Source organism: Amblyraja radiata, chromosome 10 (assembly GCF_010909765.2).
Source record: "Amblyraja radiata isolate CabotCenter1 chromosome 10, sAmbRad1.1.pri, whole genome shotgun sequence".
In the NCBI taxonomy this organism is placed as follows: Eukaryota; Metazoa; Chordata; class Chondrichthyes; order Rajiformes; family Rajidae; genus Amblyraja; species Amblyraja radiata.
The window spans coordinates 34,708,785-34,725,142 of NC_045965.1; the positions used below are offsets into that span (position 1 = coordinate 34,708,785).

At 38.3% G+C, this 16,358-nt stretch overlaps 1 protein-coding gene across 1 annotated transcript in view; it reads right to left on the bottom strand.

Moving 5' to 3' along the window:
* The window catches only part of LOC116977779 (FRAS1-related extracellular matrix protein 1-like), a 161,810-nt gene that overhangs the window by 96,172 nt on the left and 49,280 nt on the right, over window positions 1-16,358 (bottom strand). Inside the window, exons 11-12 of the mRNA XM_033028527.1 lie at window positions 13,697-13,893; window positions 9,399-9,489 (exon numbers count right to left, since the gene is read on the bottom strand). Coding sequence (XP_032884418.1) covers window positions 9,399-9,489; window positions 13,697-13,893 — 288 coding nt within the window. The remainder of the gene's footprint in view (window positions 1-9,398; window positions 9,490-13,696; window positions 13,894-16,358) is intronic.

The window sequence follows — 16,358 nt, forward strand, 5'->3', positions numbered from 1 at the left end:
CATGCTAGAGTGGAGTTCCTGAAACATGCAGGACAGAAGCCTGCTGATCACAAGATCATAGATCATGTGATAAGAGCAGAATTAGGCTGTTTGGCTAATCAAGTCTACTCCGCCATTCAATCCTGACTGATCTATCTCTCCCTCCTAACCCCATTCTCCTGCCTTTTCCCTATAACCTCTGACACCCATACTGATGGTGCACAAGGGCTCTTGGGCATGCAGACTGACATCATATGGCATGTAATGTAAGTTCATAAATAAATGTGCAAGAACTGCACAGGCCACTCATAACAAAACTGACCTTAACTGGAGGGGTTAGATGTGATTCTGTATTAGTTAAAGGTGACTTTGTTTCTCTTATCCATAGCCAGAGCATCCAAGGTCGTGATCTTCTAAATATTTTGCTTGGCATTTGTTCCAACCCACCGTCCTTTATGAACCCACAAATTGCTGCCAATACTGTTTGAGGCACTGTTGCTGGAGTCCTCAACTATATATCACTGGGAACGAGCTGAAATGGATGTCCAAACTGTCCCTTCACCTCCTAGACTGATTTTTTAAAAACATCCCAAAGTAATTTTCCTCATTATTTTTACACCCATGTCCCAAATCCCTGTGTTCCCAACCCCAGTTCTAACTTCAGATCTGACACACACTCATCTGCTACCTATGAGCTACCTGGATTTGAAAATCAAAAAACTACAAATGCTGGAAATCTGAATTAAAAATAGAAACTGCCACAAATATTCAGCAGGTCAGGCAGCATCTGTGGAAAGAGAATCAAGGTTAAAATTTCAAGTCATAGACCATTTGTTAGAACTGGGGAAAAAAGAAACCAATTCCATTTTAAATTCCAGAAAAGATGGGGAACGGATAGATTGGACAAAGGAAACATCCTTCAAGGTTGCTGAAGTATCCTATTTGATGGATGAATGAGGTAAACTGATAAATATGAATAAAGAAGCAGCAACTCGGTTTCTCTGTCACAGATGCTGCTAAATCTGCTGAGTGCTTGCAGCATTTTCTGTTTTCATTTAAGACTTCCAGCATCCACAATATTTTTGATTTTCACTTGAATGTCAATTCACAGCCCCTTCTCTTTGAGGAAATCCTACCATGTAGCAACTCTACTCCTCTCTCCAATGCGATATCCATCTGTATGTTCTGCCTTGTTTGCCCTCAGTCACTTGTTTCTGGTTTTGTCCATAATATAGATCATCTGTCTATAATATTGTCACAGTTCTCCTCTCTTAGCCCGACCTGCTCTACACCCCCATAGTTCTGCATTTTGCAGCTTTCATGTCCCATTCTTTGTATTCTCTCCCTCACCCCAACTGTCCACAACTTACAGGTTCTAAATGTGAAAAAATGTGTGTTTGTGATAATTGGCCCAAAATCAGGATCAAGATGAAGCCTGTGACCAGGTATTCAGGCCAAAGGAGGATGATGGTGATGTGGGGGTGGAGGGATGGGGAGGAGAGAGGTGAGGAGGGGGAAGAAGGAAGGAAGGCTGTGGCCAGCAGATTTGGCTTCCAGATAGATACGTTGGCTGCCACTTAGGTTGTTGTCTGGAAAGATGGAAGCATAGCTGTTTTCTAAGACACTGTTAACCTCACACCTGGCAATCAACAGTTTCAAAGCAGGCATGGCTGATACCTGTCACCTGCTGCCTGTGGAGGTGAAGATCACACATGGCCCTAAATCTTTTTAGCTGTGGATCATTGCAGATGGCAGCCACACATCACCACTCACTTCTTAACGTGCCATCAACTGCACCATCACATCCACTCTTTGATACATCATCAAAACTCTCCAGTTAATGGGGTCATTAATCCATATTTGACCAAATGGATGTTAATTTTATCCTTCATTTTTCTTTCTACATGTTTCCTACTTACCAACATTAAATAAATAAAACTTCAATATATAAAACTGCAGAAACTGAAAATCTGGGTTCTGCTGATAGATTATTGTCCTGGAAGGGAAACTATTTCTCTCGCCACACAAAATTGCCTGATCTGCTGAGTATTTCCAGCATTTTCTGTTTTGACATTAAAGATCGGCTTAATTGATTGCAAGGTTTATCTTTCTCCCTTTTTTGGAAATAAAAGGTGTAACATTTGCGACCAACTAGCACATAGCTTTGGCAAATCTTCTTCCTTGATAAACACTAAAACAGTCTTGATAGACAGCCTTACCTTCTGCCTTTTCATTCTGACATTTAATTAGTATAAAACTGCTCCTCTGACAAAAGACCTCTGGATTCTTTATTTACAGAATGGACAAATCAATGTTTATCATTTCCTTTTTCAGTGATCTTACAGTATCTGTTATTTTTTTATATTCAACTCAATTCTCCCTATATTACCAAGCATATTTTTGCATTTTGCTTTTTAATCCCATGCTTTCTTTGTTTCCTTTTCTCCTATAAGCTCTGACATTGGTTACCCTCCTTAGCCTCTAGTTGGAATGTACGCAGACCCAAGCCACCTGGACCTAAAGACCACTACTTTATTTGCCCAACTTCATGCCATTTAACATACATTCTGAGATATTCTCAGTTCTGTTCTGCTGGGAGTAATGGCTTTGCCAGGTTGAAGAGGCATTGAGAGGATTTTCATAAGATCATAAGTGATAGGAGTAGGATTAGGCCTTTCTGCCCATCAAGTCTACTGCGCCATTCAATCAGCCTTTTCAAAGGTTATCAAACTTGAGTTAGCAAAGTTATTGCCTTTTGATGCAGAGGGAAAAAAACTTTCAATCGAAACTGTCAGCAGAGAACAGTTGCTAGTTTCACTGATATAAGCAGAATTCAAAATAGCTCTACCATTGTTTTCGGAGCAAAGTCCACAAAACTGAATGTTCTCTGAGGGAAAACTGTACAAGATACGTGGAAAAATATCAACTGATTTGCAGAAGTTTGTAATTCATCAAACCCAGCACATCTGAACTGCATGTAGCAAGTTCTGAACAAAGGTTCGTCAACTTTAAACCATTAACTGTTTTTCCTCCCACTGATGCAGTCACACTTGCTGACTATGCAAACATTTTCCTTTTTTTATTGCAAATTGCAAATGTTGAAGCCGGTGCAGATATCAACAATAACTATGATGATCCTGAATGCATATCTGCAATATATTACAATCCATCATCGGTGAAGCGAAGAAGGGTTTTGGCCCAAAACGTTGCCTATTTCCTTCGCTCCATAGATGCTGCTGCACCCGCTGAGTTTCTCCAGCTTTTTTGTGTACCATCGGTGAAGCGAATATTTGCAACTTGCAAGTTAATTAGTTGATACAGCAATCCGTCAATGTGTTCAGTTAACAAATCTTTAATTGCTGTCCCATTCTGTGAAGAGGTGCCAGAGTATTTTCTTATTGTTGCATCACACATTACCAGTTCAGAGACCATTTTCATTACAAAAGACCCCAGGAGTGTTAACGCAATGTTCTATGTAACCTTTGGTAACGGTGATCTTCTTCTGCATTTTAATACATTGTTAATTTTTCATATTGTAGGCATTGCATCTGTAGCCTCTACTACTGACCCTACTAGTTGCGAAGAGGTCACAGAACAGTATGTCAGCATGAACACACCATCCAGGAGGAAATCACTTAGCAAAATCAAAGCTCCATAGATGAAACATGTCACCCAGTCCAATTAATCAAAAGAACTGAAACATACCATAGAAACCATGTCCTTTCTCAGATACACTGAAGATTTATACAAAGTTTTTGATGATTATATGATTGTATCTACTTCAGATCTGGTGCTATGGGATGATTTCATTGTCAGCCAATAGTCGCAAATGGAATATTTTAGAGATGTTGCTCATGATGACCATCAAGGAATAGTGAAAATGACTCCAATTGTTGATGGAGTTTATATGGTTTCCAGAAACACAAAGTTAACATTTATATACCACGTTAAGCAACCACTATAATCACAGTGAATGCAATAAATTATACAAATGCTGGGATTTCCCAGTGGGCTGTGGATAAACATTAGTGATCTCACTTTGTTGATCTCAGCTCTGGTGATCAACTGTTTATTAGTTGTTGATGACAATAGTAAATTCTCTATTGCAGAATTTATCAGTTATACATCTGCAAAAGTAACTATCCAGCTTGAACATGTCTGATGCTTGATGTTCTGCAACCAGTAAAGACCTACACTGGACCACCTTTCAATAGTAATGGCTTCAGGAAACTTGTTGCCAACTTCGGCTTCACACATTACAAAAGCACACTCTGCTGGCTGCACACTCACGCAAAATAGAGATAATTATGCAGCCATGAAAGAAAGTTATGCATACTGTTCATGTCCAAGGCAAATCACTTGAACATTACTGCTTCTTGCAAAATTACAGAACAATGTTATATTCAGTGATAGAAATAATATCAGCTATAGTGGTCCAACATCCCAATAGAATCCATGATCACTACATCCAATTTGCAACGCATCACGCTTCACTTCTCTATGGGCACTCAAAACTCCATCCAGCATCACTGCATCTGCAATGGATAGTGTCAATGTCAAAGAAGAATCTGAGGAATCCCAGTTGTCACAAGACCAGTGCTCTCACTTCATAAAATCATTCAATATAATCTATTATGCAAGTGGAAGCCACCTTCACATCTGAAAGAATTAATCACGCAAGACGTAATATAAAGACAAAGAAGATCAGAATGTTCATTTTCGTTAACTTGTCGAGGGATGTTATCTTGCCATGTTAGAACAAAGGGAAGAAAGCACAATTCCTGAACAGCTTCTTCCCTGCTGTTATTAGACTCCTGAACGGATGTCCCAGATGCTAAGGATGTATGCTCGATCATCCAATCGTCTATATTGCGGCCCTTGCACTTTTACATCCGCATTTTCCCTGCAGCTGTAACACTATATTCTGTTTTCATTCACTTTTTGCACTATTTGTTGTCCTCGTGTATTGATTGATTTACCAGGATAGCACGCAAAACAATGTTTTTCACTGTGACGTGATAATACCATTTCCAATATATTTTCTTTTTGATTATACTATATATCCTGTTTAAGACTGTGTATAATTTTATGCATGTCCAGTATCTGCCATATGGTAAAAAAAAGAAAACAGCCATTGTTTACACTAGGCTCAGCAGTGAGGGTTCAGGGTCCAGGTGTCACAGCTTATATTGTCCAACTCCTGAAGACAAAACTACAGTGTTCAGAGTGTTGCCTTTTGGCATGGAATTAAGTACTAGTGCTACCACTGAAGTGGGCGCAAAGATTGCCCAATCGCTTATGCTTTGGTTGTGGGCACACACAGGACATCACAATTGGCCAACCATTGATGGAGCTCTACAGTCGCACTGCTTGGTTGTACATTTTAGTTACCACATCAATGTCCACTTTGGAACTGAATTACTTATCTAGAAATAATTTAATTTCAGCAAGAAAGTAATATATTTGTAAGAGAGTCTGTGGAAGTGAAGGCTGAAATACTGCTTTGGAAAGGCACATTCAAGGAATATGAAAACATGGTGAGACTTCACCTTTAGTGCCATACTAAATATACCTACACACTTTTGTAATCGTTATGTGAGATGGAATGCATGTTATATTTTAGGGTTGAGTGATTAGCATATACCATGCAGGCCACTTTGTCCCTCCAAGGCAAACAGCTACTATAATATTGTACATTGCTTTTGACAATTGAGAAAGTGCTGACAGCCATCAGCTCTGGTAAAAGAGTGCACCTTTTCTCGAAGCCGTAGCATTCATTAGCACTGCTAATGCCAAGCAGAAGGTACAGGCACCATTGCTTCCAAAACATTTCAACAGTGGCAGTTTTGAACTCAATTGATGAGTGTGGAAATTCTCTGCTGTATTCCAGGTAGTAGCACCTCCTCCAGCAATCACAAGATGAAAACACAAGAAAACGGGAGCAGGAGTAGGTCATCTGGCCCCTCAAGCTTGCACTGCTATTCTAATGATCACGGCTGCCACATCCTTCAAACTTTCTTCGGTGAATTTCACAAAACACTTTCAAACATGTATCTGCCTCCTTTTTAAGTACCTTGAAAGATTGAGCTTCCACAACCCTCTGGAGGATTCCAGAGATTCAGCACCCTCTGCTTGAAAACATTCTTCTGCACTTCAGTTTAAATGAACATTGCCTTCGTTCTTACACCAACTATCTAAACTAACATAATTCAACCTCCACTTTCCCCTGAACCAGTTCTCCCAACACACTCCTATAATATCCAACGTGCTGTCATTAATCTTGCCAATATTTACATAAACTATAATATTATGGACTACACAACTCACTTTTACCCTTTATTACATAACCGTAATATGACTCCATGCAGTGCAATGGTTGCAGCATGATACCTGAAAATTGCACCAGACTTCATGAGAATCTTAATACTTGGTTTCACATTGACAAGCATGTTATGCTTTGATTGTTGGATTTTCTTTTACACTGGCTCTTTAAAATGTCCATGTTTGAGGCTTCATTCAAAGGTGAGCAGTAACCTCCCACTTCATTGAATGATTTTACTTGTCAATATTTAAATAATATTTCAGCATGCCCAGAAATAGAAATATATTTTAGTATTGCAACAGTCATTGATTTAACTGCCCATGTTTGTGAGATCTTGCTCACCAGCAGAATTCAGCAGAGGAACAATAGCCAGGATTTAGTTTAGGATTTAACAATCAAACCAATACTTTGAAGCATTTAAATAATGAAATAAGAGCAAGTAGACTATATATAATGTTCAAATTTTAACTTTCTTACTCTGTAGAATATAATAAAACATAGTTTTTATATTGCATTGTTATATCATGCTAAATTATCATGCACTGTCATGCTATATTATGTGAATATCCATCTAAAGATGCAGGTTGTTTTTTTTAATCTTTCTTCATTCAATCTGAAAATTAATTATCCAGAATACATTTGGAAATTTCAGATTTATGTGTATAATTTATAAATCAATAGAAAACGTGTGCCCTTTAGATGTTTTTTCCATTGTAATATAACGAACTAAAACATTAGTCTGTAGTTACTTTATTGTTTTTCCCATCTCATCCAGTACAAAAGAATTAAAACAGATATAATCAAGCCAATTCTTAATTATAATCACATTATCCTATAATATTATATGCCAAATAATGAACCATGCATCTAATCTACATGGATAAGATCTCGAGTATAGTAAAACTCTGAGAATCAGATTCTAGTGTTGCCTGATTAGCAAAGATTCTGGACTCAAAAAACAAACATGGGTTTAAGGTGAGGGGGGAAAGATTTAATAGGAACCTGAGGGGCAATTTTTTCACACAGAGGGTGGTGGGTGTATGGGATGTGCTGCCGGAGTTGAGGCAGGTAGTGTCGCAACATTTAAGAAACATTTGGACAGGTACATGGATATGCTGATGTTCGGACCATATCCCTCTAAACCTGTCAAAGTGAAAGTCAAATTTATGTGACGAATAAATTGGACTTTGACAGGTTTAGAGGGATATGGTCCAAACATAGGCAGATGGGATGGTTCATAGTGTAGATGGTTCATGTTGATCGGTGTGGGCAAGTTGGGCCGAAGGGCCTGTTTCTACACTGTATGACTATGAGGTGCTCGTAGAATCTAAGATTCATAGCAGCTTGTAGAACACAGTGCACTGGATGAATGACTGCATTATATTTATATATTGACTGAATCACTTATTTTCTGTGACTAGAGTTTAACCTTTTGGAACTTGAAAAAGAATAGTCCATTGAATCTTTGGGAAAATTTACTATTGCTGTATGTTTTGCACTGTTCAGTGCTAAAGTCCAAATATTTGCTGCATGCCAAAGTAAAGTGTTATTGGGATATTTACTGCACCAGTATTTCATACCAATGAATTGTGAAATTCTGTCAAATGAGCTTGGAATCCCAGTGAAACATATAATTTCATGTCAATGTCTAGTTTATGAGCCATAAGCTGGTGTGATCTTTGGACCTCAAATTCATTAAGGTAGTGATCACTTTGAATTAGCTGCACATGATCGGTCTTGAGAAATCAAACATATTTTTTTAGATTATCCAGATTCAAAGCCATCTGGTCAGCCCTATTTCTTTGAAAACCCAGTTCAAAGGAAACTCAGTAATGACTGGAGTGTTATAGAAGAGATCAGTAGTAACCAGTACTGATAAAAGTAATTGTTCAAATAAGAGCTCTTAATTTGCTTTATAAATTTAATGGAATTAATAAACTAAAATCCCTGTGCTTCTCTAGTTCTTCTAGCAGGAAGGTCAGGTTCATCTGCACAAACAGTTTAGTGTGCTACCATAATTTATCATCCAGTTGCTAATCTGAAATCAAAACAAAGAAGATATCGCCAGGTGGCAAACATAACAGTATTGCAGATACTGTAGTTCTTCTGGAGGTATCATGCAATCTTATGCCCCTGTCCCACTTAGGAAACCTGAACGGAAACCTCTGGAGACTTTGCGCCCCACCCAAGGATTCCGTGCGGTTCCCGGAGGTTGCAGGTGGTTGCCGGAGGTTGCAGGTAGTGGAAGCAGGTAGGGAGACTGACAAAAACCTCCGGGAACCGCACGGGAACCGCACGGAAACCGCACGGAAACCGCACGGAAACCGCACGGAAACCTTGGGTGGGGTGCAAAGTCTCCAGAGGTTTCCGTTCAGGTTTCCTAAGTGGGACAAGGGCATTACACCACAGAAATCAACCCTTTGATGCATCCTGCCTCTGTCAGTTCTTTAAAAGAGCTTCTAAAAATAGTTGACCTGAAAAGTTAATTGTGTTTCTTCTCACAGATACTTCTTGACCTGCTGAGAATTTCCAGCATTTGTGCTTAGATTTATTTGAAGGTCACACCCCTCCTAGTTCTATAGCATTCCTAAATCAGTTCAAAATTAAATATATATATTGAACACTTCTTTGAAAAAAAAAGATTGAATGGAATTAAGTGGAATATTATTCATTTTATAAGTAACTAACCATTCCACTCTTTTAGTCCACCAAATGATCAGAGAAGATCTCTATGTAATTATTATGCTAGTACATGGAAGAAATCAGAGCTGTTTTGCCATAAAATAGAACAAATGGTGTCACCAGCAGCATAATACAATTAAATCAAAGCAGAAGTTTATAATGACAATGTTGGTTAGTTGGATCAAACTTAGTACCTCTTAATTTTGTGTTACATTTCAATTATCAATATAATTCTAACAGTACTGGGCAACTCTTGATTTCAAACATAGAAAGTATTAAAGTACCGTACAATATTAAAAAATATATGCTTTATTTAATATTTGCTCAAATCCTTTGAGAATGTTATCACCTTTTTAATGCTATTTTGCATGTCATATTAATTTAAAATGCAGCATTCTCAAACAATTTAAGGTACCTGTGTAAAGGATTTCAGCATGGGGACAGAAGGATCCTTCTTCATATTGTTTGTACTGTCCGTGAAAACAATTTTGCCAGCATCAGGTATTCTGTAATGGACAATGAAGACAAAATCTGAATAAAGTGAATTTTCTCAGAATTATGAATGCACATATCCTTAAATCTGTAACCATATATAGTTAGATTTAGCTCTTAGGGCTAAGGGAATCAAGAGATATGGGGGGAAAATAAATACTGTTTTTGGATGATCAGCCATGATTATACTGAATGGTGGTGCTGCCGCGAAGGGCCGAATGCACCTATTTTCTATGTTTCTATGTCTATGTCTATATAGATACAGATTTAAGGATTTTAATCGATGATTACAATTTCTTGAAAAGCATAATATCGTTGAGCACAAAGATAGAATAAGGTCCTTATAAAATTTGAGTTTATTGTGTCATACATCTAATTGTCAATCATACAACCTGATTTTCCAATTAACTAACTCGAAATTCTCAAATATAAATCAGATACTAAACTCAAATTTTACAAGGACTTTTTTCGATCTGTGTGTTCAAGCTTTTCAAGAAATTGTTATCATCATTAAATTTCAAGGCATTGTCTTATTGTACTCTGTTCCTATCCAAATCATATCATATATGAACTAAGCAGGTTAGCAAATCTACAAGTTTTGAATTAATATATATATATTTAAATTAGTGAAGGAACTTCTTGTAGGTTCTAGTCTAACCATAAAATAATTTGGTATGTTTCTGAAAAGTTATTTAAAATCAAGTTAGGCAAGGCAAGGCAAGGCAAGGCAAGTTTATTTGTATAGCACCTTTCAACAACAAGGTAATTCAAAGTGCTTTACATAAAACATTTAAAGCATTTGAAAGAAACACATATAAAATGACATTTAGATGTAAAACGATTATTAGATTATTCAGATAAAATAATTACAAAATTAAAAGCAATCAAATAAAATATTTAAAATAGAATAAAACCAGGAATAGAAGTTACAGTGCAGTATAGGTAATTAATAAATTGTATTGTTTACTGAAAGGCAGCGGCAAACAGAAAAGTCTTCAGTCTAGATTTAAAAGAGCTGAGAGTTGCAGCAGACCTGCAGTTTTCTGGGAGTTTGTTCCAGATATGTGGTGCATAAAAACTAAATGCTGCCTCTCCATGTTTAGTTCTGACTCTGGGGACACAGAGCAGACCTGTCCCAGACGATCTGAGAGGTCTGGGTGGTTCGTAGCTAAGCAGAAGATCAGAAATGTATTTTGGCCCTAAACCATCCAGTGCTTTGTAAACCAACAGTAGTATTTTGAAATCAATTCTTTGACAGACAGGAAGCCAGTGTAAAGACCTCAGAACTGGAGTAATGTGATCTACTTTTTTGGTCTTAGTGAGGACTCGAGCAGCAGCGTTCTGAATTAACTGCAGCTGTCTGATCGACTTTTTAGGGAGACCTGTAAAGACACTGTTACAATAGTCGAGCCTGCTGAAGATAAATGCATGGACAAGTTTTTCCAAATCCTGCTGAGACATAAGTCCTTTAATCCTTGATATATTCTTTAGGTGATAGTAGGCTGACTTTGTGACTGTTTTTATGTGGCTGTTGAAGTTCAGGTCTGAGTCCGTGACTACTCCTAAGTTTCTGGCTTGGTTTGTTGTTTTTAGCATTACCATTTGAAGCTGGGTGCTAACTTTCTTCCTTGGCTCCAAAAACAATTATTTCAGTTTTTTCTTTGTTTAATTGGAGAAAATTCTGGTTCATCCAATCGTTGATTTGCTCAATGTATCTACTCAGTGCTTGTATTGGACTAGTCTCCTGGTGATATTGTTATGTAGATTTGTGTGTCGTCTGCGTAACTATGGTAACATATATTGATGTTTTTCATGATCTGAGCCAGTGGAAGCATGTAGATGTTAAACAGAAGAGGCCCCAGAATGGAGCCCTGGGGAATTCCACATGTAATTTTTGCACGCTCAGATGTGTAATTACCTATAGACACAAAGTAGTCCCTGTCCTTCAAGTAGGATTCAAACCATTTTAATGCTGTGCCTGAAAGTCCCACCCAGTTTTCCAGACGGTCTAGTAATATGTTGTGATCGACTGTGTCGAATGCAGCACTGAGATCTAGTAATACTAAGACTGAAATGTTGTCATTGTCTGTGTTTAAGTGAATGTCATTGAAGAGCCGTCTCGGTGCTGTGGTGTGGTCTAAATCCTGACTGGAAGACATCAAAACAGCTGTTCATTAACATGAAATTGTTCAGCTGCTTAAAAACAGCTTTTTCAATGATTTTACTGAGAAATGGGAGGTTTGATATTGGTCTGTAATTGTTCAGTAGTGAAGTGTCTAAGTTCTTCTTTTTTAAGAGAGGCTTGATAACAGCAGTTTTCAGGGCCTGTGGGAAGACACCTGAGAGAAGGGACGTGTTTACAATCTGTAGAAGGTCTGAGGTCATGCAGTTTGATACACCTTTGAAAAGGCCTGTTGGTAGAATATCGAGGCAGCAGGAGGAGGATTTCAAATGTTGTATAATGTCCTCCAAGGTTTTATGGTTAATAACATAAAATTGTGTCATGGTATTTGAATTGATTATAAGTGGACACGTAGACAACACATGTCCTGCACCTGATGTGGAGGCACTGACTGCTTGCCTAATTTTCTGAATTTTGTCGGTGAAGAAGGAGGCAAATTCATTACAGGCCCTTGTGGAAAGCAGTTCAGGGGCTACTGACACAGGAGGGTTTGTTAGCCTGTCGACAGTAGTAAACAAGGCCCGTGCATTATTATTGTTTTTGGCAATGATGTCAGAGAAGAAGGATTGCCTTGCATTTCTCAGTTCCAAGTTGTAGATTCGAAGTCTTTCATTATAAATGTAATAGTGAACCTGGAGATTTGTTTTCCGCCACCTACGTTCAGCTTTCCGACACTCTCTTTTTTCAATTTTTACCAATGTGGCGTTTCTCCATGGAGACTACTTTTTGCCAGGGACCACTTTCACCTTAGTGGGTGCAATGGCATCAATAATATTTGTAATTTTCACATTGAAATTATCGACAAGCTCATTTACTGAGACCCAAGGGAGAGTGGGCGTGGAGGAGAAAGCCTGAATAAATGTTCCACAGGTGTTTTCTGTTATGTACCGTTTTGTGGTTACTTTTCTTTGAACAATAGTCTGCACAGAGATAGCACTCTCAAAGAAAACACAGGAATGATCAGAGAGGGCAGCATCAATCACAACAACCTTAGAAATGCTAACACCCTTGGACATGACTAAGTCCTGAGTGTGACCTTTGTTGTGTGTGGGCTCCGTCACATGCTGATTCAGTCCATAGTTATCAATGACACAATACAGTTCTTTAGTCCCTTTGTCATGGAGTTTGTCAACATGAATGTTAAAATCACCAACAATAACTACACAGTCAAAGTCAATACAGATTGTAGACAGTAGTCCAGAAAATTCGTCAAAAAAGGCTGCACAGTATTTAGGTGGCCTGTAGACATTTAGGAACATAACTCGGGAAGAAGAGTTCAACTTAACAGCCACATATTCAAAGGAGGCAAAGTTTCCATAAGATATCTGCTTGCATTGGAGGGAATCATTAAACAGAACAGCCACTCCTCCTCCTTTCTTATGCACTCTGGCCTCACTTATAAAACTGAAGTTGGGAGGAGTTGATTCAATAAGAACAGCAGCACTGTTGTTTTGATCTAACCAGGTTTCAGTTAAGGACAAACAATCAAGATCGTGCCTGATAATAAGTTACTCATCAACAGAAATTGGTAGGATGACTTGTTTTCAACTGGATTCGTCAATCTTTACCATGTTACCACATCTTTTTGCACATATTTCATTAATTGTTCTTTATCTCTCCACATCACCATCTATATCTCTCATTTCCCTTATCCCTAACCAATCTGAGGAAGGATCACGACCCGAAACATCACCCATTCCTGTTCCGTTGTTACTCCATCTCTACCCTAGGTTTAAACCAGCATCTGCAGTTCCTTCTTAAACATAACAAAGTATATATTTAAAACCAGATTATTGAGAGGAATCTTGAATGGTGGCAAGGGCAAAATAAATTTCAAAAAAGCTGCAATTTAGGGAAAATGTTGTGCCAAGCCTTCTTATTGCATCCAAACCATAGATTCAGCCGCATTAAAAACAGGGGAATAGAATATAGATGGAAGCTTCCCTTTACTACTGCTAAATGCACCCATAATGTCACTTAAAAAAACTGAAAACATTGGATGGAATAAATTAAATACAAAATAAAAAGGAACTGTGTACCTCTGATTAGTTGAAGAGAAACAGGGTTTAGTTATTGTAAACATCAATTCATTCTCAGGGTACTCAGTGTCTTTGAAGTGAAGGTGATTCTTGGTGATGTGTCTGATTTCAGTTTCTTTCACTACTAAGTGCCGGGTTGCACCATCAACCTCTTTTGGTAACTGGTCCTTCACTGCAGTTACATGAATCACTGCCATCTGGAAGATAAGAATGATGGCAATGAATGATTAATATTGCTTTGTGGCTAAGTGGTTAAAAAAAATACCCCCACGTAATCAAGAGATATTTGGCACTTCAGTACCTGTTGTTTGTGTGCCAGCTACTGATTTGCCTTGTGATTCATGTGCACACATTTAAAGCCCCTCATACACAAGAGAGGAAAGCAAGTTAGTGATGTGCTTGTCTGGAATAGTTGGTTTTCTATGCAGGTTACGAAATGTAAGTTTAAGGCTTATACATTCAAGGGTACAGTGGAACAAGTGAGTATTGATCCTGATTCCTGATGGATGGATAACTTTGGTGGATAAATAAAGCTAGTGAAGCAGTTAATAGATGTGGTTTGTTCACTGACCTTGACCAAGCATGTGAGGTTAATGAATTTCTTGCAGCGTTCCATCCATGTCCTCGGGTCATGCTCCTGGTCTTGACTTTGCCAGCTGTCTTCTTCCACTGTTGTTTTAATCTGTGCCTGGAGGTCTTCCTTGCACCCTGACCTCTCTCTCCCTGTACACGTGTCTACCAAGGCTTTCTGTGGTGTGGCAAAAATCTAGCTGACTAGGTTCAGTCCGAGCAAATTGGTAGGACTTAGGAAATGACTTCCACCTCTAGATGCAGCCACATAGCACTTCCACGTTAGGAGCAGTCTTTAATTTGCTCCACCCAGTTTGAAGAGATACTGGCTCTAAGTAAACCTGGTGACATACTCTGGCTTCAAATGGTGCAGTAAGCACTCGTTGCTTGTGGAACCATGACACCAAACAGGCACATGAATGTAGTGTGTTGTGAACGGGAATCGTGTATCAGAACTCTAGAACAATAACTGGTAATATTTGTAATGAGACTGCTTTTGGTGCAACAGTTAACGCAAAAAGCTTTCTTTTTAACGACAATGTGATACAGTTGATGGAAGTGAAGGTCGTAGGAACATTTCACAATCAATGTGGTACTCATGCTGCCAAACTAATTATGCAAGTACAGACACAAAGTAAGTCTTAGAGAGACAAGAACATCAAGTGCTCAAGAAAACAGTCGGAAGCCAAAAAATAGTACAACGTCAAGGCGTTTCTTCACTAAATCAGTGTTCAGGCTCCTCTGCTCTTACTGCATTTCTTCCACATTAGCTAATTAGATGGCACATTAGAATACAAACTTGTACTTTAGCAGAATAATTATTCTGTTTTTTGGATTCTATTAATCTAAAATGTATTAAGCCAGTGCTTGAGTAAAATAATCAATTCTCAGTTCTGACAAGAGGTCAGAACGGAAATGTTAAATCTTTTTCTCTTTCCTCAGATGCTGTCTGATCTGCTGAGTGTTTCCAGGATTTTATTTTATTTACTAAACTAATACAATACTTCAAAGTACCAAAAAGATATACAGTGTAATGATAATGAGCAAGGATCTAAATTGAGTTTTGTTTTGTCCATACTTTTAAATTGTGCAATGAAAATTAAAACTGGAATCCAAAGGGAAGAGTGCAAGGTGAAAATATTTGGTTAGAGAGACCTAATAAACTTTAGCAATACATAGAAAAGGATCATAATTTCACTTAAGGTCTAATGCTAATTTATTTACAGGACATTGAAATCCTGAAAGTACTTTGCTTCCTCCTAACTACAGTAAAGAGACATCTTAATTTCACATGGCCTATCGTGATGCTGCCGCAGCTGAACTTCAAAGCAAAGACATGGATGGTTACTGGAGCCTGTGGTTATTAAGTTGAATTCAGTTCTGAATTTTACTGCTTCTGGCCTCTAACTAGCGCTTACTGCATTTCACAGTTTGCAGCTCATCGCTACGTATTAGATACACGTGGTAACACAGATTGCACTGTGTCACTGAATAATGCACACTGCCTAGATGAGGAGCTCTAAAAGGATGAGGATAAAAAGGAGGACTTCCATTATAGACAGTCTCTTTCTACACAAAATCCAAGTCATACCAGTAAACTCAACCATATTTTCTTATTCAATAAACAGTCCCTTCATTTCTTGGAGATCATCCTCTGTCCAACAGCACAAAAAGAAAAATATACATTCCATCTTTCTTGAAGATCATGCCCTGTCCAACTGCACAGAAATAAAACTGCACATTCCAACACAATGTTGTACCTTCCTAAGGGATATTCTTACATGCACCTTCACCCTCCTTTGAGATTTACACTGTAGCTCTAGCATGGCTGATGGAAAGCTTCTGACCATCAAATAAACAGATTGCAGATGGCTCAAGCAGTTTGCAAAATGACGGTTAGCTCTGGACCTAGATAACCTGGCCATAGACTAAATATCGTTATCTTAGACTACATCACTCGTGACTGGCTGTGTGGCAAGGATGTGGCAAGAACAGGAGAAGTTACTTCCAGCTTTGTTACCTCAATGGCAGACTTACAGAGGACTCTATGGTTTTCTCTCTTCACATCTATGACCTGAATCACTGGTCATTT